Source organism: Lynx canadensis, chromosome D2, assembly GCF_007474595.2.
Source record: "Lynx canadensis isolate LIC74 chromosome D2, mLynCan4.pri.v2, whole genome shotgun sequence".
NCBI classification, from domain to species: Eukaryota; Metazoa; Chordata; class Mammalia; order Carnivora; family Felidae; genus Lynx; species Lynx canadensis.
Window position 1 is genome coordinate 40,838,724 of NC_044313.2, and position 26,208 is coordinate 40,864,931.

Consider the following 26,208-nt stretch of genomic DNA (forward strand, 5'->3'; position numbering starts at 1 on the left):
CCAGAAGTCTGTTTAAACTAGCCCTCAAGGTGACTTGATACTAGTTTAAGAGCTTCCGGGTGAAGAGGTTATCTTGTCATCATTTGAACCTTTGCTAAACCAGAAAAGTCAAGAAATCTTCATCCATGTTTGTTGTGATGATCAAATGTGATGATCAGGTGGGGCATATTACCTGACAACTGAGCTCCTAGCCAAAGTGTGAACAGAGTCAATCTGACTTTGAATGAATGGCTGTACATTATGAACACAAGAGAATTAACCAAGGAGAGCTACCCGAACAAATACACTTGATTATAAAGAAGGACTTCTGAATTTCCTGCCAAAGACCTCTGGTATTCGTTGGCAAAAAAAAAAAAAAAAAAAAAAAGACTTGTCTGAGTTCTACCCAAATCCCAGCCATGTTTCAGAACCCAGATCTCAGCCTCCCTCCTCCAGTAGCCCTCCCTCACCACACTAGCCCCACGTCATCAAGTGTGATCCCAGAAGGCTCCTCTCGCAATAAATTTGTGATGTCAGTGTGCTCGAAACTCTTTCCAAAAGAACCCATTTGTGCTGCTGAGTGCACTCACTCAGCACGAGGGCCACCATCTGATGGTTCGCACAGAAGGAGCAATCGACAAGCTGTTGAATGAGCAAGCTGATGGGACTGGATTCAATCACCAAAATAACCTAAGGAGAGAAGCCTCCTTGTCTTGAGGTGCGCCCCATATCACGAGAGGTATGGGGAGCAGTCCCATTGTTACCCACCCCAAACTTCAGCTTTGGGAAGCCACAGTCATGGATGCCTATGTCTCAGTTCTTCTATTCTAGCTCATGGCTCTGTTTCAGGCACAAATGTCAGCCCACAAAGAGAACAAGGTGGGCAGGGTAGGAGTAGGGGTGGCTGAGAAGGAAGTTAAGGCTCAGGGAAGAATCTGCTGGGGGAAGCAGGGAACTCACTTGGATAAGCAGTGGCGGGTACAGTAGACATCACCCACAGGGGACAGCGTGAAGTTCTCACAGATGTAGAAGTGCTGATGGCCAAAAAGCAGGATCCCTTCAGAGACCAGGTGGCCCTGCACGATCACCAGGGAGTACTTCTGTGTCACCTGGAGGGAAACAGCGTCACAGTCAGTTCGTGTGCATGTGAAGCAGGCCCATCATGCTTATGGATGACCAGTCACCCACTGAGACACTGGACGTTGGAGTAGAGCCCTGTAAGAGGGACAGAGCCACTGCCTGAGAGCTGCCCTGCTCTTCAGAGTTTAAGTGGCACATCTACACCCAACGCCCTGTGTAGTTACCTCATTTACCCAAGGCCACTGCTAACCCCCCCAAGATGCGTATTTATTGCTGTTTTGGGCATATTGACAATCTGTCTCACTTTACCTCCTGCACAATCACGCAAAACATTCTGCAGTTAACTATGAGGAAGGTTTTTAAGGTACCAGCATCCCTCAGTTACAGAGGTGAAGGAGCTTGTCAGGGGGCCAGCTGGTGAGTGGCTGAGCCAGGAGTGGAACTGGTCTGCCTAGATACTGATACTGCTGTCTCTGCAAGGCCAAGGCTAGTCCAAGGTGTGTGCAGAGGAGGCCCATGCTCTATCCCTCCTTTCAGACTCAGGTTCTTCTCTCAGTGGCTGGAAATGCTGGCAGCCTTCCAGAATTACCTCTGCTAAAGAGAAAGCCTGGCCAAAGGTCACACCCCCTTCCCAGTCGCTGTCTGTACCCAATATCTGGTCACTGTAGGGCTGGAAGAGTCACCCTTTGCCTCAATTCCAGCCAACTCTGAAGAATCACTCCAGACCTCAAGCTTCTGTGGAATCATAGAGGCCTTTGCTGAGAGCCTCAGAGTTGCCTTTCTCCCTCTGCCCGATCCTGTGATTATCCCTCCCGGTGAACTTCCCGCATATACACCTCTGACCCGTAGTTGGCTTCCGGGGGGGCCTGACCTGGGACAATGACTTGGTATGACCTAGAGTCCTACAGGAAGTCAGGACTAAGTGGGTCCTCACATGGAACACTTCCCTGAACAAGTGAGGAAAGAAATGAATTCTAGATGACAGGAACCCAAATGGACCAAGAGCAAGGCCAAGGCCAACATTTTCTCAGGGCAATTCTATGCTAATTCCAGTTACACCAAAGAGGAACTGATTTTTTTCAACTACCTAACATATGGCCATTGTAAACATTTTACACGTATTAACCAATATAATCCTTTCAATCAGGCAAGGGAGGTTTTACTACTGGGGGGAAAAAAAAGGTCCCAGAGATAAAAATCTCACCCAAGATTAGTCATATAGTAAGTGGCTGAGCCTGGGATTGAAGCTAAGCTCCCTGCTCACCGTTGGGAGAAATAATAGGACCACAGTGATGAAATCTGGAAAGCAGGCCTTGAACACCAGTTCTCCAACTCGTGCATCAAATGGGATCAAAGTCAGGACCAAGGCCAGAAAATGAAGATCCGCCAAGGGTTTTTGGTTCCAAGTTAAGCATTACCCACTGTGATCCAGGGAAAGTCATCTCTGAACTATTTTTCCTAAGTGAGAACTAGCTAATTATCCTGGCTCCTAAAACCCAAGCCTTCTGCAGGCTGCTGGCTCCCAGGCCTCTCCTGCATCCACCTTGTCAGAGGAGCTGGCCCTCAACCTGCCTGCAGAGCCACGATTTACCACAGACTCATTTCCAACTTTGTTCATTCATCCATACGGCCATCTATTCACAAGTTTGGACTCAGCACCTACTATATGCCAGGCCCTGAGCTAGGCTTTGGGGACAGAGGCATGGACAAGATAAACAAGAACCCTATCCTCACGGGGCTTAAAATCTAGGGGGAAAATCTACCCCCTACTAGGGGGTAGTAGGCATGCAACATCAACCAATAAATGATCACAAATTGTGCTATGTGCTGAGAGAGAAACAATAGGCTGATAACAAGGAAGAGAGAAGCTTGTAGGGACACTTTTACACAAACTCTGAGACTTGATTTATGGAAGTGGGGCAGCCATGGAAAACTCAGAGAACATTTCAGGGGAAAAGAACATCCAGTCCAGAGCCTAGAGACAGAAAGGGTAGATCTGGGGAACAGAAAAGAGGTCAGAGTGGCTGAATTGAAGTTGAGAAGTAGGCATGCTTAGATCTGGGGAGGGGCCTGGAATCTTGGTAAGGCCATTGGGTTTTATTCTCGTTGCAATAGGAAGCCATGGGAGGGGTCATTTCTGAAAGAGGACACTGGCTGCTGGGTGCAGAGTAGACCCAAAGGAGCCAAGAGCAGGTGGTCAGTCACATGGCTCTTCCCGTAGTCCTGTGGAAGAATGGTGGCTTGGGATAGGGTGGCAGAGGCAAGTGGGGAAAAGGAGACAAGTAGGGAAGCTAAGCAAGAAGGGGTAGAATCGACAAGAACTGCTACTCAACAGACTGGAAGACCAGTAATAACAATAATAATAATAGGAAGGATTGAGGATAAATGTCTACTTTGGGATGGAGGCAATTGAGTGGAGCCCTCCAGCTTCCCTGAAAGCCTTCCCCAGAGGCAATCACCATCACCACTTTATTGTATGGAAGGGTAGCCCATGTGCCACCCCAAAATACACCACTTTGTCCTGAGGATTGTTTTGCATCAAAGACACTTAAAACGACAGCAGGTACAGGAACAGCACTCTGGCCTACGCTTTTCTTCCTGAAAGCAAGGATAACTCCCAGGTGAAAAATGCCCTCCCTATATTAGGAGGAAACGAACACTCTTGCAGAGAGTTCAGAGACTCACACAGAGAGGTCAGACCTAGGTCAGACCTAGGGAAATCTGTACAAACAAACCTGGCTGGACAAACCCTTACCTCCCTTGAGCCTCTCTGTATCTTGTAGTTACTTTTTCACAATTACTATACTTTGTTCAACCTATGCACTTAGGCCCAACCACTTTTGGGGCTTTGCATTTTCCTGTGACAGCTCCCATGTACCTGTAAAAGTAAAATCCGTATTATCCTGTTAATCTGTCTTCTGTCACCTTAATTCTTAGGCCTGTTTGGAGCCTCTAATGGGGTAGGGGGAAAGTTGTAACTCTCCTACAGTATATACACTCAAAATAAGTATATTCTATACTTAAGAATGTATAAGGTACTGTATACATATCCTTTTTTATTTTATACAAATAGCATATTCATATGCTTACTGTTCTACATCTAGTTTTTTCCCTCCATGGCCCATCTTGGAGACCCTTGCAAATCACTTCTTACACAGTTGTCTCCCTCTTATTAATAGGTACAGGCTATTTCCTTGCAAGGATGTACTAGAACTTAGTCGACCAATCCCCTATGGAATCAGGTTGTTTTCTAACGTTTGGGCATCACAAGCAATGCCGTGGTGACTATCCTTGTACCTATGTCCCTCAGAACACTCAGGTAAATCTGAAGGATGTATTTCTAGAAGTTGGACTGCAGACCAAGGGTGTGGGTATCTTAAATTCTCCTCTGTTGCCGGACTGCCCTCCTGCAAGGTGGTACCAATTTATACTCCCACCAGCCCCGTCAGAAGGGTTATGTGAGCTTGTTTAAACTTTCTTCTCTAACCCTTTGTACAGAGGAGACTTCATCCTCAAGTTCACACAGTGAGATGTAGCACTGGTCTGTGCACCTCCAAACCTGTCCCCTCCCCCATGAAGCCCCACCCTTGCCCAACTTTTTTGGAGCCAACAGTAGGGGCTGGGGCACATTCCTATGATCTCCTGGGCTTTTCTTTTGGGGGGAATTAAGTAACAACCAGAATAAATCAAACCACAAGAAAGACGTCTAGTGAGAGCTGGGTTAATAGCTTAAAAATTGATTCTTCTAGAAAAGAATGGCATTTTAAAAACTAAAAAATGAGCCCAAGTGAACTATTACCCGCTCTTCCATTTAAATTAGCCCTGGGAGGGTTGCCTCCCCAAGTTTACTCATGATTAAGAAATCCCTCATGCCGTGATTCTATTGATCACTCCAAAAAGAGAGGAACTTCAGCTTCAGAAGTAGAATTTCTTTTTTTTTTTTAAGATCAGCTGGATAATATATTATCATTCCTGGCAGGTGGATAACTAAGTGTGTGGCCACACCTGGCCTTGTGTATGATAAGAAACAGGTTGTCTGGAAATCCAAAACTCCCAGAGCTGAAGTTACAGGGGCAATAATTTGCTGGGACATTCCCTCGAAGCCCCTGCCAGCACATTCTCGTAGAGTCGGGCCTCAGTGTGCACATCTGCAAAAGGGGAAGGTCAGCTGGAGGCTCTTTGAAGTTCTTTCCAGTATCATTAGTCTGCAAGTTAGTGCAATGCCCGAATTTGATGGGTAGAAAAACAGACGCAGGGCTGTCCTGTGAGATATCCAGAGCAGAGCAGATGTGTACATTTCCTTATATTTGTATGCAAAATCTACTGCAAATAAAGCTTTAACCCTGCACACACGGGTTATGTGTCCCTTTTGTCCATCTTCTGCCTGCCTAGACCCTGTTGTCAATACATGTGGTTATACTGGCACATAGAATAAGTATTCTCATTTTTCAAAAAAGTTAAGCATCAAAACAGAGAGACTGTAAATTACATTTATGTTGGCTACGTGTGAACTCTGGCATCTTGATCACTTTTCAGTGGAGTATTTGGTCATAATAGTCATAAAAAAATGTATCTTTTTCTTATAAGAAATTTTTTTTAATGTTTATTTAATTTAGAGAGAGAGAGAGAGAGGCAGACTGCAAGTGGGGGAAGAGCAGAGAGAAAGGGAGACACAAAATCAGAAGCAGGCTCCAGGCTCTGAGCTGTCAGCACAGAGCCCGACGCGGGGCTCGAACTCACGGACTGTGACATCATGACCTGAGCCGAAGTCGGACACTCAACCGACTGAGCCACCCAGGTGCCCCAAAAATGTATCTTAAAACAATGAAAAGATACTATTTTAATATCAACTTGGCAAATCTGAGAGGAAATGTAATGCTTGATAGCAGCTCATCTTTTCAGACAAGGAGCGGGGATGCCCCCTGCCTGCCTGCAGGCGCCACTTCCACGGGCAAGCCTGCAAAGAGCTGAGCCTCCCCGCCTTTCAAGGCGGGCTCACAGGAGACCAGCTGGAAAGGATGGAAATTGCACCAGCGTAATGTGAAACATATTGACGACTATTCAAAGAATGTGTTTGCTAAGGATTTACTCATTGGTGACTGATTGAAACTGGAGCGTGTTTCTAGCCCGGGCAGCTCTGAATGTTGCAAAACCCAGACGTGTGTATGTATCTCGGGCATTTATCCGAAGAGAATGTATGAGAATCACCTGGGCAGCTTGCTGGAGTTCACATTCCCAGGCTATATTCCCAGATGTTCTGGTTCGGCAGGTACAGAGTGGGACGTGGAATCCTCAGTTTAATAAGAAGCCTAGATGATGCTGAAGACCATACTTTGAGAAATGGACTCACAGACACCAGCGAAGCTATGAAAGACGAGGTCTCCTCTCACATAAGCATGCTGCTTATAGCTCATTCATTTGTTCGTTCGTTCATGCATTCATTTCTCAGACCTGCATTGAATGTTCAGTGTGTATCCCACACCCGTCAGGCACAAAGGGAGATAAAGCACACCTTCATGGTGCTCGTGGTCTAACAGGAGGGAGAAGAGTATCAACTATCCTGGCACAGCACGGACAGGGGAAATACAGGCACTGGGGACACAGAGGGAGCTGTCTGGCCCAGACAGGGGTGAGAGAGGGGATGGGGTTGACATAAGAGAAACAGTTCCCAAGGAGGTGACCTCAAGGCTGGGGTTAGGAATAAAGAAGAGTAAAAATGGGAGAAGCATTCCATGGCACAGTCTTGAAGCAGCCGGACATGTTTGGAGATCATAAGTAGCTGTATGCAATTAGAGTAAAAAGTCAGGTGTGTGTGTGTGTGTGTGTGTGTGTCCTCTGTGTGCGCATACATGTCAGGGCGAGGGAGACAAGGTCCAGGGAGGCTGCAGGGCCAGCTGGGGAATGGCCTTGAGCACAAAATATGGTGGACAGAGTCGCAGAAGGGGTTAAGTAGGTATGACCCGTGCATCTCTACATCTTAGAAAGCCAGTCGGGGCCGTTCACCTACACGGGGAGGTACTACCCAGGAAGGTTAACACACGTCTTCGCTTCCCATAAAGGGCCTCCGCTCAAAACATCTGGGAAGAGCCTGATGCTGCTCTCTGCTGTCCAGACCAAAAATAACTCCCTTCAACCTGATTTCTTGCAAGCAAGCCCGAGCTAATATTTCACATGGAGTCTGTATTGAAATTAATTTCAGTTGTCCACGTAATCAAAGCGAACAGCAACAGCAAACACAACTCCCACTTGACTTCTGACTCTGGTCTGGGTCTCGGAAGCCCATTTTGCCAAGTGGAGACTCACCTCTAAGAGCAGCTTACGTGGCAGGGTACAAAGGACTGTCCCCAACGGCACGGTGGCTAACTCGGACCCATGATTAGTATGCATTACATATACCGCTTCTCACGTCACATGGAGCTGGTCGCAGAGAAATGTGTTTGTGGTTCTGGGAATCATTAATCAATGACGCAAGGGGAGCACAGAATAATCACAGTCCCAGGTATCGCTGGAAGTGGTCAGAGCTCCAATGTTTGCATAAAGACAGGAGTTAAGCTGCTGCCACTCCGGAGCCCCAGCCCCGCCTGCTTCCCCTGGAGGCCCCTGGCAGGGGTGGGCCACCCAGAAGCCTGGAAAGAGGTCACAACCTAGAGAGTCTCCTGGACTGTTCTGGCAAAGCACTTCCGAGGGGGCAGGGCAGGGGGAAGCAGGGACTCACCGTGGGGCTGCCTGTCCGGCTTACATGATGGCTAGTTGACGGCCAGTGTTCCAGGTTTTCTGAGCACGGATGCATCGGCCACACACTCCCGTTGAGTGTGCTTTCTTAGAAATTTGGAAAAAACACAGGCCCAGAAGGTCTAACAGAGATGTCCGAGTCAGGGGAATACCTAGTTTACAGAGAACTCTTGCTACAAAATGTCTCAATACAGGCAGAAAGTAGCGGCCTGAAGAAATACTAAGGGTACCACCGCCCCCTCCCCCTCCAAATATACACATGCACCTGCTCTGGGCAAACTTTGTATATTTTTGCTGGAACATATTCACACGTCAAAGGTCAGTGCCACAAATCGTCCTTCCTCAAGGTCCAGTTCCCGCTCTTGACAAGCAGTAAACTGGACCCAAGGCTAGGGCATGAGCAGGCGGGCAGGATGGCACGTGCTTGGCCTGCTGTGTCCTGTGCGGAGATGCTGTGTATGGTGAGGGACCTGGAGGCCTGCCCGCCTGGGCCAGTGTTAACCAGAAAGTTTACAAAAGAAGCACAAGAGGGCCTGGAGCCAACATCCGTGAGCCCCAGTACAGGAAGGTTGCTGAAGCGGAGGGCAGTGGGGAGTTTAGGGTAACTTGCTCGACACAGTGAGCTGGAAGAAAGCGGAAAACCACATGAATTTTGAATGACACGGATCTGCCATCAAATTCCAGCAATTTCAGCTGGCAGGCACATGAGGCCCGACTCTTGCCACCTGGGAAAGAGAAGTGAGGCAGCCACCCTCAGAGGCCCTGTGAGACGAGATGAGGTGCTGTGTAAAAGACACAGAGCAACGGCTCCAGACGTCCAGCCATAGCAATAAACAAAGAGCAGGAGGGGGCTCTGAGTCCAGTCGGAGCACTTGCCCTGTGCCAAGATGCCCTCTTGGGCCCAAACTGTTGGCATCTGCCTCCTCGGTGGTGGGGGTGGATTTGCGGTGGAAGCCAGGCCCTGCTCAGCCATGTCTCACCTGCTCCCAGAGAGGCTCCACCGACCAGCCAGGCCCTGAGGGACCCGAGCGAAGACCCAGGTCATGGCTGCAGGCAGTCTGCCCGCTCTGAGAGCTATGTACATCCAGCTGGCTCCCTGTGGGCGCCTCTTCACACAGCTGCACTCGCCAGTTCAGCAGACCTTTCCAGAACACAAATCCTTCATGTCAGGAAAGGGAGGGACAAGGATAAATTCAAACGCATCCATGCCTGTCAAGAACCCACAGGAAGACTCAGAAATAGCGTCAGAGCCCTGAGATGAGGGGGTTCTGGCAGCAGAGTGAGCAGAGTGCCGTGGGCATACACGGGACACCAGGACAGGTCCACCCAGGAGGCCTCGGCTACGGGGCAGTGGTGAGCAGGTGCGCGTGGGCCGTGAGGGCCTGGCTGGTGGACGTGTGGGAGGGGAGGGGGGCAAGTCGGGGGGGGGGGGGCGCATGCCCCCACAGCCCACCGGGGCCTGCTCCATGGAGAGCTCCTAGTGTAGACCTGACTCCACTCTTCTGCCCCAGGATGCTCTTGGGTTTCTGCAGCCTGCTTCCTCACGCTCCTTCCTGCCTCTTGCTTTAAATTTAAGGACTCGTTCCCCTCTCTCTCTGCCCCTCCCCCACTCATGGTCTGTCTCTCAAAAATACGTAAACACTAAAGAAAAATTTAAAAATAAAATTAAAATAGGGGCGCCTGGGTGGCTCAGTTGGTTGAGCGTCTGACTTCGGCTCAGGTCGTGATCTCACGGTTCATGGTTTCAAGCCCCGCTTTGGGCTCTGTGCTGATAGCTCAGAGCTTGGAGCCTACTTCGGATGCTGTGTCTCCCTCTCTCTCTGCCCTCCCCTGCTTATGCTCTGTCTCGCTGTCTCTCAAAAATAAATGAACATTAAAAAAAAAATTTTTAAGGGGCCCTGGTGGCTCAGTTGGTTGAGTGTCTGACTTCAGCTCAGGTCATGATCTCGCGGTCTGGTCCATAGGTTCAAGCCCCACGTCAGCCCAGAGCCTGGAGCCTGCTTCAGATTCTGTGTCTCCTTCTTTCTCTCTTCCCCTTCCCCTCTTGCACTCTGTCTCTCTCTCTCAAAAATAAATAAACATTAAAAAAAAATTTTTAATGGAAAAAATAAATAAATAAAAAATTTAGGGACTCACTCTGTTTCACCACATGCTAATCTACGCCCCAAACCCAGCAACTTCCCTCTTTCTCACAAAATGTTGCATTTTGCGGTGGATTCAAGAAGTCCTCTGGGAGCCCCATCCCAGTAGGCCTGGTCTCTCGTGGGCTCTCCTCTGACTCTCTGCCTCATCTTCCACCATCTCAGCAGGACAGCAGCGCCACTCAGACCCCCTGAGTCTCGCATTGTGCCCAGTCACTCACACCTTGCCTCACAGGAGCATCCCAGGAGTCGGGCCATCTGGGGCCAGGTTTTCATAGGAGCGCTTCGTTGTTGGCACTGACATATCCTTTCCCACTTCCTCAAGGTCATGACTTAAGTACCGGGGTTTGCACCCCACACCTCCTTCCTTCTTGGACTGAGAGAACAAATCCTGAGGTAGTATTAAAAGAAGAGGAATGGGGCACCTGGGTGACTCAGTTGGTTGAGCATCTGATTCTGATTTCGGTTCAGGTCATGATCCAGGGTTGTGGGATTGAACCTTCGTTGGGCTCCATGCTGAGTGTGGAGTCTGCTTCAGATTCTCTCTCTCTCTCTCTCTCTCTGCCTCTCTCCCTGACTTGCTCTCTCTCTCTCTTTCTCTCTCTTAATTATAAAAGGAGCAATGGTCTACAGTGATAATAGCAGATACAACCCACCTAGAGCTCCCTCTGCATGGAAAACAGAGTTTCAGGCAGGGGCACGCAGTACACCTTTGATCTTTGATACAAACTGGTGAGTCAAGGAGTATAATCCCATTTAAAGATAGAGGAAATGAGGTCAGAAGTGATTCCACTACTTCATTCAAAGTCATTAGGCCTGTAAGTGGTGGAGACGGGGCTTAGTAAGGGGGTCAGTACGAAGTCTGCCTGTAGCCTCTGCCCCCCACTATCCTGCCTTCGGGAAGCCTGACCCTACGTGGCCCTGGCTGCTCTCCTCCCACACCTCCTTCTCCAGGGAGCAAGTGTGTCCAGTGGTTTGGTTCCAGTGATCCTGGAGAAACTCAGGCTGAATCGGAAAATAACCTCTCCTATAATTTACCAGGAAGCCAGAGGCAACAACATAACCCAGTGAAATGAATCAAAACAGCTTGAGAAAAGAACGAATGTCCAGATAATGGCAGGAATAACCTTGACTCTGCAGCTGCTCAGTCTTTGGTTCCAGGGAACTGACATTCATCTGGGCCCCCCGCCCTCAGGCTGTCCCCTCCAGGCAGGCCAGGGGATACGAAGTGCTAAGTGGAAAAGGGACTGCTCCTAGTCTCAGCGCCTGCTGAGTTCGGCATGCTCCTGTCTACACAGCCTGGAGATCCCTGCTACGACAACAAGCCACGTGTGGCGCTTCTGACAGTTTCCTGCTGTGTGACATGGAGACCAAGAAAGACTGAAGTTTAAGTACAAGACAGGGGAGGGTGGGAGAACTGTCTCTTCCTGGTCTTGTCTTGCCTCTCAGGAGTTAGCAAAGTCAATTACCTGTGGGCCTCAGGCTTCCCCTCCCACCACCACCACCTCCAACAGGACCCCTGAGGGAAATGCCACTGGATAGGACAACCTGCAAAAACAAAACTCTCAGAGACCAAAACAGTTACCAACGTCATCCACCTGCTGCATAGACTGAGGCTAAGACTAGCTCTTGGCTATGATGATAAACTTCAGAACTTGCCCTCGGTGCAGCCCAGTTAGGGCTAGAACTATCAGGTTGGGCTTAGGAGGTATATGGGAGCCAGGCCACATGCAGAGGCTCCCCTTGGTAGGTGAGGACACAGATTAGGTAGGCTATGGACCCTGAGTGATACTAACTGGCAGGCAGTTTTCCACAGCTGTCCCCCAAGAACCTTGTCCCCGATGCTCCCATCAGATGCTAATTTAGGTGCTGCTTGAAAAAAACCTGCAGATGAAATTAAGGTACAAATCAGCAGCCTTTAAAATACAGAGATTATCCCGGATGATCTGATGGGTCCAGTGTTCTCCCCTTGGTGGCAGAAGAGGACGACAGAAGAGTTGGTCAGTGGGAGAGATGTGAAGGGAGAGGGAGGTAGGCATAGATGAGGCAGAAAGGGGCCAGCAAGGTCCAAAGAGGGAGAGAACTGGACCTGCAGTAGCCAGTTTTGAGGATGGAGGAGGAGGCCACAAGGCAAGGGATGTGGGTGGCCTCTAGAAGCTGAGAATGACCCCTATCTGCCAGGCAGCAAAGAAACAGGGACCTCAGTCCTACAGAAGCATTGGACCAAGTTCTGCCAACACCCAGATGAACTTGAACATGGATTCATTTCCAGAACCTCTCAAAAGAAATGCAGCCTGGTCAACACCTTGCTTTCAGCTCTGTGCGACTCTAAACAGAGAGCCATTGGAGCCGTGTTGTGCTGGGACTTTTGAGATAATAAACATGTGTTGCTTTAAGTCACTAAGTTTGTGGTAGTTTGTTATGGTGGCAACAGAAAATCAATGTACCAAGCAAAAGCAAAGCTTTGTTGTTGATCTGTTGTTAGCAAAACAAAGAAAATAACCAAATGGAGACATATGATCCAGTATTTTCTTTATCCTAGGAAGAAAGTAGGAGGGGATGGTTGGAACACGACATCTGCTTACTATACATCCTTCACTTCAGGGTTTCCCACTCTGACACTATAGACGTTCTGGACTGAATAATTATTTTCCAGTGGAAGGTGGGACTATCCTGAGCAATTGTAGGATTGTTAGCGACAACCTTGGCCTCTGCCTACCAGAAACGAATAGCACTCCTTCCCTACCAAGTCATGAAACTGAAGATGTCTCCAGATATTGGTAAATATCCCCCTGGGGGTAAAGCTTCCCCCTGTTGGGAATCACCTCTTTATACAATCTTCTGAGGCCATAAGGCAAAGAAAAGTTTTGATTCTATCTCCTAGCATTAATCTCCTAGCTGTTTTTCAACTGACAGCACATTTCTCAAATATCCATTTCTCAAATGAACACAATACTATAGTGATACATCCGAACTGTTATCAGCTGTTATCCTCAGCAGCTGGGATGTTATGAACACGTACACACACGTATATAAATGTGTATGTGTCGAGGTACATGTTATGTATATATGTTTTGATTTCCACTTTTTAAAATTTCACGACGTAGACACATACATTACTTCCACAGTCAAAATAAAATGAACATGAATTTAACAAATCTTCATTCATCAGCGTTTACTGAATGTCTACTCCAGGTATGCCTGAGGTTCGGTGCCCAGCAGTCCCTCTGTTAAAGAGGATCAGTGCAGTGAGAGAGGCAGATAGGTGAGGTGGGGAAGGTTAGTCTGTGTGCCAGGAGCAAGGGTAGGAGGTGATGCAGGGGGAAATGGAGACTGCAAGTACTCCAGGTCCCAGAGTGGGGAGCGGTCAAGATCAACTTCAGAGAGTCAGCAGCCAGGAGTCCGGTGGGCGGGGCACTGCAGGTGGATGAACCAGCATGAGTAAAGTCATGGTGGCAAGAGGTATGATAAGGACTGCAAATGTGCTCCACGCCTGGAAGACTTGGGTTAAGCAAGTATAAGAAGGATGATGTTGTTATACGACTATGTTGGTTAAACTACACCCGGGACCACACCCTGACCGCTCCTCTGTTCTGTTGGCACATCTCCTTCACTTACATTCTGAATGGAAGTGTTGATGGGTAAGACTTGGAGACCCTTGACCCACCCAACCTCTGGAGACAGAAGAGAGTTTGTCTCTAACAGGCCACCCTACATGTGCCCAGCTCTGAGCTAGTCTCTTTGCTTCCATTATCCCATTTAAACCTTACAAGGATTTTGTGAAATGATTGCTCTACATTCCATATTAAAGATAAGGAAAACTGAGGCTCACAGAGGTGAGGTAACATGCAGTTTAGTATGCTACCAAGTTGGAATTTGAGCTCAGGTCTGTTTTACTCTAAGGCATAAGCTTCATTTTCCATACCTTTCTTAGACTTGGTTAAGAAGGGTCCTCCAAGGAGCACTTGGGTGGCCCAGTCGGTTAACTGTCCAACTTTGGCTCAGGTCATGATCTCATGGTCTGTGGGTTCAAGGCCCATGTCAGGCTCTGTGCTGACAGCTCAGAGCCTGGAGCCTGCTTTGGATTCTGTGTCTCCCTCTCTCTCTGCCCCTCCCCCACTTGTGCTCTGTCTCTCTGTCTCTGTCTCTGTCTTGTGCTCTGTCTCTCTGTCTCTGTCTCTGTCTCTGTCTCGCTCTCAAAAATAAATAAACATTAAAAAAATAAAAAAAAGGGCCCTCCACTGGGTCCATACTTCAGGGATCCCTCTGGTCCTTGTCCAGTCATACCAAGGGGCCATGCCATGGGTCCCCCAAGCCCTTTCCCGGCATCCCAGACTGTGGACTCCTCTGCTAACTGTCTAGCCTGGCCCCTGACCCATGTACTTATCGTCTCCATGTTCACCCTGCTAAGGAATGATGGGGATACAACTATGCTCATCCCTGGGCCTGAGTGGTAGCCCAGCCTGAGTGGTAGCTGCAGGGTGAGCAGTCTAGACCCAGCTTGGACCTAGGGGCTGAGTGTCGCAACACTTCCACACTCAATGTGGGATGGATCCCTCAAGGTGGCCAGACTGCAGGCAGGGAGCCAAGGTGCCGAACAACCAGATCGAGAATTCCAAATCTGAAACTGATCTTCCAGGTATTACAAAGGTCATTGTTGGAAGTTATTACAGCGTATTTCATAACAGTGTATTAGCTTAATTTATATCTTTTAAACTCTTGATGCAAGGTGTGTCAGTTTCCATTTGTACCCTTGCTCTGGTCCCACAAATTTAGGAGCGTGCCTGGTCTTCTTGCTCATTGTGTTTTGGGTTTTTTTGTTTTGTTTTGCTTTGTTTTGTTTTACAGTGAAGAGAGCTATCAACTCCCATGTGAATGAAGAAAGCTTGATCTCTCATGTTTGATAATCTTGGAAGAATAATTGTGATGGGCTATATTACCTTTTCATGATCGAGAAGCTCTTGTAAAATAACTTGTCTTTCCCGGCACAGTTCCAAGAAATCTTCAGAGTGCAGACTTTCATGTAAGGCAGGGAAGAAGGTAAGCTGAGTGCAGTCCACCGCTACCTCGTCTGTCTTGATCTCAGCTTCCTCTGATGTCAGCTCATCTGCAGCAGCATAAAGGGACACATGTGTGTGTTTTTTTTTTTTAAACATTTATTTATTGTTGAGAGACAGAGAGAGACAGAGTGTGAGCAGGGAAGGGGCAGAGACAGAGGGAGACACAGAATCCGAAGCAAGCCCCAGGCTCTGGGATATCAGCACAGAGCCTGATGTGGGGCTCGAACCCTTGAACCGTGAGATCACGACCTGAGCCGAAGTCAGACGCTTAACCGACTGAGCCACCCAGGTGACCCAGGTCACACGTTTTTTGACACAAGCCACCTGGCTTCACGAGGGATGGTGCACAGTTTGGGCCTGAGTCACCGAGAGAAACTGCAAGGTTTCAAGGCACAAGTGAGTGGTGGGACCTCAGCATGTGCCCCACTGTTTCTGAAAGTGAACACCACCCCTCTGACCCTGTGGTGTGGTCAACACACCGTTAGGTTGATTCACTCTGGAAGGTGTGCCCAGGGCTGGCTGCTCTGTAGCTCCAGAGTGACCACAGGGCAACACTTCAAAATTCACCCTCATTAATCAGCAGAGCAGTTCCCTTGAGGGTCATCCAGAATCTGCTTTCTCTGAATTTCACTTCATTCACTCTTTGAAAAGAGTGAGTTTTTTTTTTTCTAATTATGGATGCACTGTGATCTTGGAAAATCCATGATATCGTGAGAATAAATTTTAAAAACTTGAGAAGTAAAACAAGTATCACTCAGGCACCCAGAAATAGTGCTAATAATAACAGCTCAGATGTAGTAAGCACTTCTGTGCTGGATGCTTTTGATGACAGTTTTTTCATCTACTCTAAGCGGGTTGTGGATTCTATTTCCTTCTCCCTTTACAATCAGGAGAAAGTGAAAGGGGCTGATTACTTTGCTCAAGGTCATATGGCTACAAAGAACTAGAGGCAGAATCTGAACCACGTTTGTTCCCACTGTTCACAATTTCGGTTCTTTACTTCTAACACCTTTTCTGTACGTATATGTATATGCACAAACACATAATTTTTTGACATGATAGGAATTACGCTGCATTTACAATTCTCTTTCCTAATATTATTTTTACTTGATTATCTCATGAGCACTTTCTCATTCCACTGAAAGTTCTTTGAAATCAACTAAAATGGCTGTGTAATATTCTATTGTGTGACTCTTTCATCATCACCTAGTCCATCTCCAGTTTTTTGGAGACTGGTTTCTATTTCTGCTGTGAATGTGCTGTGCTGCAATCATGTGTGTGCACACCTTGACTTATTTCCTAAGCACGTACTGCTGGGCACAGATATTAGGGTGCCAGCTGAGCACATACTTACATAATTTCTGGATCCTATTCCCCCACCCTGTCCTAGATGCCCACCTGCCTAGAACAGGCACACGGCACATGACTGCAAAGTTGTGGGGCTACTAGCCATTTTTTTGTGTGTGTGTGCTAAGCTGCTCACCTCTTTGAGCTCCTCTGCACCTGGGAGTCTCCCAACTAGAAGAATGAAAGTGTCTGCTGCTTACAATAGCCACATAGACTTTTCCCCAAACAGGGAGAATGCTGTATAGATACAGGCACCCAGGAAAGCATAGGGGAGAACCAGAAGCCCTTTCTTCTTCTTCTCTGGCTGAACCCCCTACTGGGGGCAAGAATCTGCATTTCAGGACAAGGGGACTCCACAGCCCATGGCCATAGTCAACATCAGCGCATGCTTCCCATCACCACAATCTCTGCAGATACTCCCTCTGAAAGGGAACACAGGTAGACTATCATTGTGATCCTGGAGCTGTGGGGCTCGAGTTAAAGAGGAGAGAAGCAAATGGGCATTACAAGACTGTCCCAAGTCCTGTGCCACAGTAGGACCCCCAAATCAACCTGGGATCAAGGCCCAGCATCTTCACTTCCAGGCTTTGTTATTGTAGACTGGCAAGATAGCAAGCTCAATGCAAAATCCAGTCACTAAGGCACTGGGTGAGACAAGGTTGATTAGTGGTAGGAAGCTGTCATTTAATTAAGGACAGGACACACGCTGCAGCTGAGGAGACAATGAAACTCACAGATGGGGAGTGTTTGAAGCAAAAGGCAGGGCCTGGTAGAAACACAAAATCTGAAATAGAGTGTGTATGTCGGTGTGTGTCTGCGTGTGTATTCGTGTGTGTGCATTTCAGTGTGTTCATGCCAAATGGGCTCTGAAAATAAACCCTGGATTTTCAGCAAACCAATTCAGCCAAATCCCTCCATGAGGATTATACAATTGAAGAGTCAGCATAAACATCAAAAACGATTCGAAGTATATATATTTTTTTTAGCTTGGGAAATAATAGTGACTATTGCAGCTGATTTTACAATCAGAGGATTCAGTTTAAAAAAATTTTAAATACCTCTTTTACCCATTTTTACTTTGAAGTATTTTCTTATTTTCCTTCTATGTGTTTTGGGTCACATACTGCACATGTATTAGTATTATTTAGGGACGCTTTCGAGGTTTCCCTGACATAGCAAATTGACAAGATAGTTCCCCTGAAAAAAATTTTATTGTTATAACTATAATATAAAATTCTTCCCCTACCAGAGTGTCAAGGTCTGGAATACTTTCCTCCTCATCCTGGAGAGCACAGTAATGCCAAGAGTCTTAGCATCGCCTACTTCAGACATAAGCATTTTCTTCCTCCAAAGTATTAATTTCATATTAAATAAAACTAAGAATTGGTTTGATGATTAATGAAAAACAGGTAAAATGATAAATGGAGTACCTTGGCTTTCAACATTTGTTTGAGACACGTTGCTGTTTCTGTCTTGATTTTCCTGAAACAAAACAAGAGAATTGAGAAATTAAATCCTGAATACTACTATGGTGCCCCTCACCCCATTACACAGGTTCACACACACACCTGCATGTGACCCCCTCAAATTATTCATATAGTCACAAGTCTTAGATGCAAGAAGGGAGGAATGCTAAATCCTAAAGGACCACAATAAAACGTAAGTATTAATGTTCCTGAGTCAAAGGGGAAAAAACCCACAATCTTCCATTAAGTCGGATTTACAGTAATTACCAAAGATGATGCCAAATGGGATCAAATAGCATCTCAGATGTCTGTGATGTGGGCCACCCTGGAGAGGTGACCAGGCACAGGATCTGGGGCTAGGCAGCCTGAGAGGCCAGAGACCAGGTTTCACAGCCAGCCTTTGGCTTTGTCACTAGCACAGTGGACAGGATACTTATTTTTCCTGCCTCCACTTCCTAAGAAATGTATTGGGGGGAAAATACTATATAAAACCAGATGTTCATTGATAATACATTAAAAATTCAAGTGTCTGTACGTAAGAGAGGAATCACTGGGTTCCACTCCTGAAGCCAAGACTACACTGTATATTAACTAACATGAATTTAAATTTAAAAAAATTCAAGTGTCTACTGAATGAATGAAATATAATTTTTTTTCGTTAAGTTTTAGGAAGAATTTAAAGTGGATAAAAGATCCTGAGGTTACAGACTACAGAATAAACCCGACATCGTATCTCAGGAGGAATGCAGAAGGAAATGTCTTGCATTCCACTGTTTGGAAGGCTGCCTTCTAGAATATCTTTTTTTTTTTTTTTTCAATGTTTATTTATTTTTGGGACAGAGAGAGACAGAGCATGAACGGGGGAGGGGCAGAGAGAGAGGGAGACACAGAATCGGAAACAGGCTCCAGGCTCTGAGCCATCAGCCCAGAGCCCGACGCGGGGCTCGAACTCACGGACCGCGAGATCGTGACCTGGCTGAAGTCGGACGCTTAACCGACTGCGCCACCCAGGCGCCCCTAGAATATCTTAAATCGGAATCCTTCAATGAAGACATGAGAGAACTATTAACAGATTTTTCCATATCCACTCCTAATCCAACTGGTTCCCCGTTCTTTAAAAGGCAGAACTGTCAGTCTGATGATACAGAGTTCATGCTTCATCAAAGCAAACTCCCAGGGACCACCTAGATCCTGTTGCTTGGGAAACCAATGGCTCCAATGTTGTTTGGACTCCCTGGGTCACAGGTTCATGCTTGCAGAAATGGCTGAGTTCAAGATATTTCCACTGTAAAACTTGCTATGAGATTCGATTATGCAATAATGGCCATAGCAGGGCTGGTTACGACTGCTTCATTACAGATAACTTATGCAGACAACGGTCATGACTTAGCTCCTTCCAAACACTGATGCCCAGATTATTCCACTGGACTTTTGTGGATGTCAGCGTGATACTGGGTGAGTGGTGTAGATATGAACCACTCAGCTATTCATTCACTCACTCATTTTCTTATTTATTCAGGCTGTAGTTACAGCAGCCTTTCTATATACCTGGGAGGTTTAGTGATTCTTTTCTTCTTTTTTTTTAATATTTTATTTTATTTCATTTTATTTTATTATTATTTTTTAATATGAAATTTATTGTCAAATTGGTTTCCATACAACACCCAGTGCTCATTCTAAAAGGTGCCCTCCTCAATACCCATCACCCACCCTCCCCTCCCTCCCACCCCCCATGAACCAAAGCATAAGATACTCTTAAAAACTGAGAAAAAAACTGAGGGTTTATTCTTTTCTTCTTTTAAATGGCATCAAGAATAAATTATAGCACTCTTACACTTAACTGCACATGATCTCTCCTACCTGCCCATGCCAAAGCATTCCCAAAGCACTCCTGGTGAAAACAGCATGAGAAGGAATAGCTCAGAAGACACTTCCCTACACATTTCCTGCCTGGAAGCATCCTTGTTTCACTGCATCTAACTCTTACCTTGAGCCTTTCTGGACTCAGGGCTTCCAGCGGAGACAAGCGTTTAACACGTTTCCTCATGCGAGCTGGTCCCTCTCTCCAGTCCAGTTCCCACCTGGAGCAAAGTGTGGCTTCTGTCGTTTGGCCCCACAAGCCCAGCTCCCCAAAAAGCTGCTCCTGAATCTTGGCCCAGGCGTTGGCCGCCTTGATGTTGTTACATCTCCGTCTCTGGGAAGCAGAAGTACAGGGTCACCCTTAGACACATTTCCTCATGGGCTTGGCCCCGAACCTCTGGGGATGAACAGACCAAGCCCTCTTAATTGGTTGAGAAAAATAAAACCCTACAGGCAGCCCTGAGCACCCTCAGGGTGTGGAGTATACATCCTGGAGCCAGGAGCAGGCCAGGAGAAGATAGCGGTTTTTCAGCTCTGAGACCATTCAATCCAGGTTGGGGGAGGAGAAAACCATCTGCCCGCTGGCCTTCAGAACCATGTGACTGCTGGGTGTTGTGCAGAGCACAGTAGGACCTGAAGGTCCTGACACTATTCATCAGAACAGGTTGGACAGAATGGACTTTATAAATGGAACACAGAATCTCACCACAACCCCTGCCCTTCAAAAATGATGCTGAAGATACTCCTTCCAGTGTCTGGACTGGAGGTGTGTGTATGTGTGTGTGTGTGTGGCGGGCGGGGGCGGGGGGGGCGCGGAATCACAGACCTGCCAACAATTGGTAGATATGAAAAAGTCATCTCTGTCTCTGGACCTCAGATTCTCCAACTGTCAAATGAGAACTTTGGCCTAGATATCATCTAAGGGTCTTTGAAATCCTAATATCCTAGGAGTCTAGAATGTTGAAGAATTCTAGAATGTATGTGGAAACTAAAACCTTTGCTATTAATGACAATAATCCCTTACTGATGACATCTTTATAGTTTGCATATGTGGCACTTGACTGACCCCCCCCCCCCCAAACTGCTTTTGTATGCCACACTGAAGTTGTCTGCATCACCTGTCAAAGGAAACTTGACACCTGTCAGCTTTGACAGCGGAATCTTATGTGTCTTTGGGGTGAACTTTTGCAGTTATTCAAATATTTGATGGTTATTTGCCCTATCTTTTGATTTTAAGTTTTCAGAAAATTGAAAGATGTGTTAATGTTGAGAAGCACAAATCTCATCAACTTAACGTCAAGAGAAAAGAAATCACTATCATGCGTCAGGGCCGAGCCCCTCACCTGCTGTATCTCCGTTCCTCTACCCAGCGGCACCATGCGTGAAGCTTGAAACTTTTAAATAATTTCTACTATCCTCATAAAGAAATCAAGTCTGGGAGAGGAGACGTGGTTTCTCCAAGGACCACCGGGTGATGGAGCTGAATATAACAGACAATACAGCGCTCGTTCCATGGTCTTTGGGGTCAGACGAACCAGGGTTATCATCATGTTTCTGCTATTCTCTAGTCGTCTCATGGAAAGGGGCTTCATCAAATGCAGTTAATAATATTACAATAATAATAAAGCCATGGGTTTGTGTAAGGATTAAATGAGACAATATTTTCAAGAGTTTTTATGCGGTGACTTTCTCAGCGTAACCAGTGTTGTTATCGTGAATAAAGCAAATCCTATTTCAAAGCGAGATTATTTTGTTTCTCCACAGTTCTCACATTTATATCCCAAACAGCATTTTATATAATACTCCGACTGGTTAATAAGGAACTCCAGAAAAATAATGTCTGTCCTGTCCAAAGCCTTTTACAGGGATGAGGTTATATGAAATGAATACGCGTTTAGGGAAAATATTTCAGCTCCCTGGAGATTGTCGCTGGGTTTCGAATAACATATTAAGCTTCATAGAGGATGAGTAATCCCAAGCTATTGGGTTGTCCACCTTGGATTTAAAATTAGTCTTTAAACAGTATCTTCTTCACCCCAAGGATCTACCTATGAACCTGGGGGTTCATGGCTGCCTGTGTCTTCATCACAGAGCAAATAAGTTGTCTCAAATACCTGCAGCCACACAGGCATGTATCAGTAGTGAGATCCCTCAGAGATGAGTGATTGTTTAGTCCGTGACAGAAAGCCACAAGTGGTCCTAGGAGAGAGGACACAGGATGATCAAACGGCAAAAGCCCTGAGTTCCCATACCTGCAAGGTGCTCTGCTTTTTTTTTCAATGTTTATTTGAGAAGGGGGCAGAGAGAGGGGGGCATACAGGATGGAAGCAGGCTTCACACTGACAGCAGAGAGCCTGATGAGGGGCTCGAATTCACGAACCGTGAGATCATGACTTGAGCCAACGTGGGACACTTTACTGACTGAGCCACCCAGGCATGCCACCTTCAAGGTGCTCTCTAATGCCTGCGTTTCTGCATAAGGTAAGGTCCCCTTTCGGCTTCAAGCTCGATTGGGCCAAATGCTTAGAGACTTAGAGGCAGGATTTCTGGTATGTTAGAGGTAGCTATGACTTGGGGCTGAATGGAAACTTTTCAGTAGCATTAATGAGCTTTTCCTCTGGGCAACCAACCCTTCCCTGCTTTTGGTCCCCCATGCTTTGGAGGGGCTGATCCCAGCCCTGGCTTCAGTTCCGAATGTCATCCAAGTGGTGGAGGACGATTACAGGATGGGCTAGTGCACATCATTCCCCAGGACTGGAGATGGTGCTCTCTGAACCTATACGGAGCAGACAGTGCAGAGAGGCAGATGCATGGGTACACAGTTGGGGTCACCTGCCCCACGTCAGGGTGCCTTTATGTGCATCAGAGGTGTCCCTGAGGCAGAGACAGTCCACAGGCATGTAGCTCAGCAAGAAGACACTGCCTTTGTGCAAGCTAGAAAATGGGTCCCCAGCCTTTACATGAATGTTGCCTAGTTCTAGGATGTACAGCCTGAGAGGGAGAGAGAAGAGAAAGGGAGAGAGAAGAAACAGGTTGCTTACAACAGAGCTTAAACACCTGGATCCAGCTCTTCTTGAAGCCTGCTTCCCAGATTTTTTAGTACCACAAAACTTCATTTGCTGCCTAAGCCAGTTTGAGCTGAGCTTCTGATATTTGCATTTGAACGAGCTGTGACAAAAAACTTAATATACAGAAACTCAGCAAGAAATGGCAACAAACTGTTGGCCCTTCGAGAACCCAAAAGTGTGCGAAAGAACACTGCTTCTCACATACTAAAAGAAAGGCCACTTCTAGGATGGCAGGCATCTTGCAATAGCTTTAACCAGTAAAGCCTGGAATGTTTTAAAAACAGCACAGACAGAATGAGGCATTTCTGTCAATTATGGTAAGGAATCGCCATAAGAACAGGATGGTCTGGGCATAGAACCAGAGCAGCTGGACCACAGAAAAGAGAACGAATAGAATTTGGAAAAGGCAAATGGGAATCCTGGCAGGGCCAGAGTCGAGGAAACTGTTTTTGCCAGTACTTCTGGAGCAACAAGAAATTTGGGAGATTGGATATATCAAATTGCCTGATTTACTGGTAACATAATGATGGGATGTGATGATGCTTGGATGAACTTCCAGGGCATTGGGTAATGTTACCTGGTCGTGTTGCGGGCTCCTGCCATCTGCAGAGACCTCTCGGTTGTGGGCAACAGGCCAAGTTAGGGAAGTCTTACACCACGTATGACGGAGAGCCCTGTGGGCCGGGATCCCTGAATCTCACTACGACCACCCTCTTGGGAGGGCCTCATTGAGTACACTCGGCACATGCTGTCCTTGAAGAACTTGGTGGGTTTCACTAGCCTGATCTCTTCACAGAATTTGGACTTGGCTTTTCTGGAAGTAGAGTGGGGGCTGCCCTCGGAAAATGTATTGCCCCTTAAAAAAGCAGGGTGGATGCTCTAGGCCCCATTATCTCTGGCAGATGGTGATTACCTCTGCATTCCTTTAAACGTTGAAACAATCTGTCTTAAATATTTAAACACTTGGAAAGTATCCTTATGGATTAGCCTCAAATGCTGATTTTCTCAAAAATACCTCAAACAGTAAAACTCTACACAACTCTCTGAAGCATTCTCTGAACCCCATTGAAGCCCACTGCTGAAAATGAACAAGGCCAAATGTTCTAGAAGGCTGGGGACTTTCCTCGTGGGCTTGGAGCCTCTGCCGAGGTTCTGTCCTTCCCCCACGAACTTTCAGTCTCACACATTCCAGCAGAAACTCACAAAGTACCACACAGCACATCTCTTCCAGTCATCAGCAAATCTCCCAGGCTCTTCCAACTGTAGGAAGAGAGATTCTCACATTCTCGACTGGGTGCTGATTTGGATGTTTAGACAAACAACACCCTCTATCTTGGAATGAAACAAGTGTGGCGAGGATGCCCATAAACAAAGGATGTAATCTTAAACAATTCATCGTATTTCCCCCCACGAGCAATTGAATTTATTAGCTATATTGCTAATCCTGAAAGAAGTCAGTGAATACAAGTGGTGGGGCATTGATGTGCAAGGGCCTGTCCGAGGGGCTCAGATACCATGCGGCTAAGCCAGCAGGGCACCCCTCCAGCTGTGCAGTGCAGTCAACAATGTAGGTGCCCATGAGGAGGTTCTTCTCCACACTGAGAGTCTGCTTCAGACCAGCTTGTGCGACCAGAGAAACAGGAATGTCTCCTGATAGCTTTGATAGCCGCATGTCCTGTAGACCCCCAAACCCCTCTTTCACCCCTGTCAAGTCTGATAAACTGCCCCTGTCCTTACTCACAGGATAGCTGGGGAGGCTATGTTGCTAACCTGTGTGTTTCTGGGGTGCAGGCTGCACAGCTCATGAATCCTTATTTCCAGGGGCGTGTGTGGGCTCCCAAGTGAGCTTATTTGGAGGGAATTAGACCAGGTTACTTGGCCGAAGTTGATCAGAGCCGATTTTGTTCCCCTGACATTTGGGCAGGCCTTCCTTGGCCCCTCACCCCATCCCAGCCATGCTTCATGACTCCTTACACCCTATTACTCTACTCTTTATAGTAGAATATCCTAGAATTGGCCTCATTACCCTGCTTGTGGTTATTTCCTTACTCTTGGTCCTTCTACTGGGTTTTAAGAACCTTCAAGGCACAGCAGTGACATTATAATCTCTGCCTTTCCTATACTTAGCATAGATTTTGGAACAGAGAAATCGTAAAGCAAATAATATTTTTAGTGGGGTTTTAATACTATATATATGTTGTGCTCTATTATTAGCAACAATTTTTTAAAACGTTTGTTAACAAAAAATAAAAATAAAAAAATAAAATGTTTGTTAACAACAACACAGACTAAAGATGAACCTCTTAGCCATTCCATAACCGCACAACGGACATGTATTCCCTGCCAGCCACTTCTTGGTGCTCTATGCTTTCTCTTTAATTTTTACAGTTAGGAAATATTATCCCTTCTTTGAAAGGGGGACCCTGAGACTCAGACTGCAGGCCTGGGACGAGGCAGACCTGAGACTCAACTAGAGATCTCACTGGCATGACAGTCAGTGCTCTTTACCTTGACTGTCCAGAAATCACACCTAGAGAGGGGTTGTAAGTATCTACATCTGCCCTCATGGTGGCGACCCATTGAACTTAAGGTAAAATGCAAAAGCCCTAAGGAGGCAGCAAGCCCTGTGTGTTGTGGCCCTGCCTCGTCTTCACCCTTGTACATCTCCGGTTCAGGTCACCCAGTCGCTTCTTCTTCCAGTTAACTGGTGGCATCCAGCTCTTTCCTGATCAGGAACTTCCCACATGCCCTTCCCTTAGCCAAAAACACATCCTCAGAATACTTCCGTCCATCCTCCTCCTCCAGATCTTAACTTAATGGTCACTTTCTTGGAGGGGGCATCTGATCGGCCCAAGTTAAAGTCTCCTCACATCATAATCTCTCATTGTACCTGTATTTTCCATGTCTCTTGCTCAACATGAGTAATAATGATCGATTTATTTGTGTAGTTATTTCATATCTATCCCTCCAGAGAAGTAGAGTGAAGTTACCAGAGAGCGAGGCCTGTACAGTTGCACCCCTAGCTCATAGCTCAGGGTCTGAGGCACTCTGGGTTGACACCTATTTACTAGTGGATGAATGGGTAGATGAGAGGATAAACATGCTATTTCCTCAACTGCTGACAGCGTGGGTCCACATTCACTGCACAGGTTACACAAGTAGGTCTGAATCGTTGCTGGCCAATTATTGACTTAGCCAACTAGAACTTAAACCAAAGGCCTTCCCGATTCTTTGTTCCAGGTCCAGGGTAGATTCCTGGCTTCTGTGCAGAGAAAAGAGCTGTTCTGCTTCTTACCTGGACATGATCTTTGTATAAAGACGCATATAGTTCCTGTCCTCTCCTTCTGTAGTTCTCGATACACGACACGAAATCCTGGAAGAGAGAAAACAGGCCACAGTTTAATGACAGTTGTGATTTCAGATAAAAACTTCTCCATTCTGACCAATTATCAGGGGAAATAACGGTTACAAGTTT

The 26,208-nt window shown here is 46.7% G+C and overlaps 1 protein-coding gene across 8 annotated transcripts in view; it reads right to left on the bottom strand.

The window, feature by feature from the left end:
* Nucleotides 1-26,208, bottom strand: part of WDFY4 (WDFY family member 4) — a 295,461-nt gene that overhangs the window by 88,887 nt on the left and 180,366 nt on the right. For 7 of the 8 annotated variants that reach the window (XM_030335435.1, XM_030335436.1, XM_030335430.1 and 4 more), the window contains 5 exons: nt 26,029-26,106; nt 19,793-19,999; nt 17,770-17,821; nt 14,873-15,039; nt 940-1,088 (listed from right to left, as the gene is read on the bottom strand). In XM_030335435.1, coding sequence (XP_030191295.1) covers nt 940-1,088; nt 14,873-15,039; nt 17,770-17,821; nt 19,793-19,999; nt 26,029-26,106 — 653 coding nt within the window. Of the gene's footprint in view, nt 1-939; nt 1,089-8,864; nt 8,933-14,872; nt 15,040-17,769; nt 17,822-19,792; nt 20,000-26,028; nt 26,107-26,208 lie in introns of those variants that run through there. The other variant, XM_030335438.1, reaches the window with a different exon arrangement.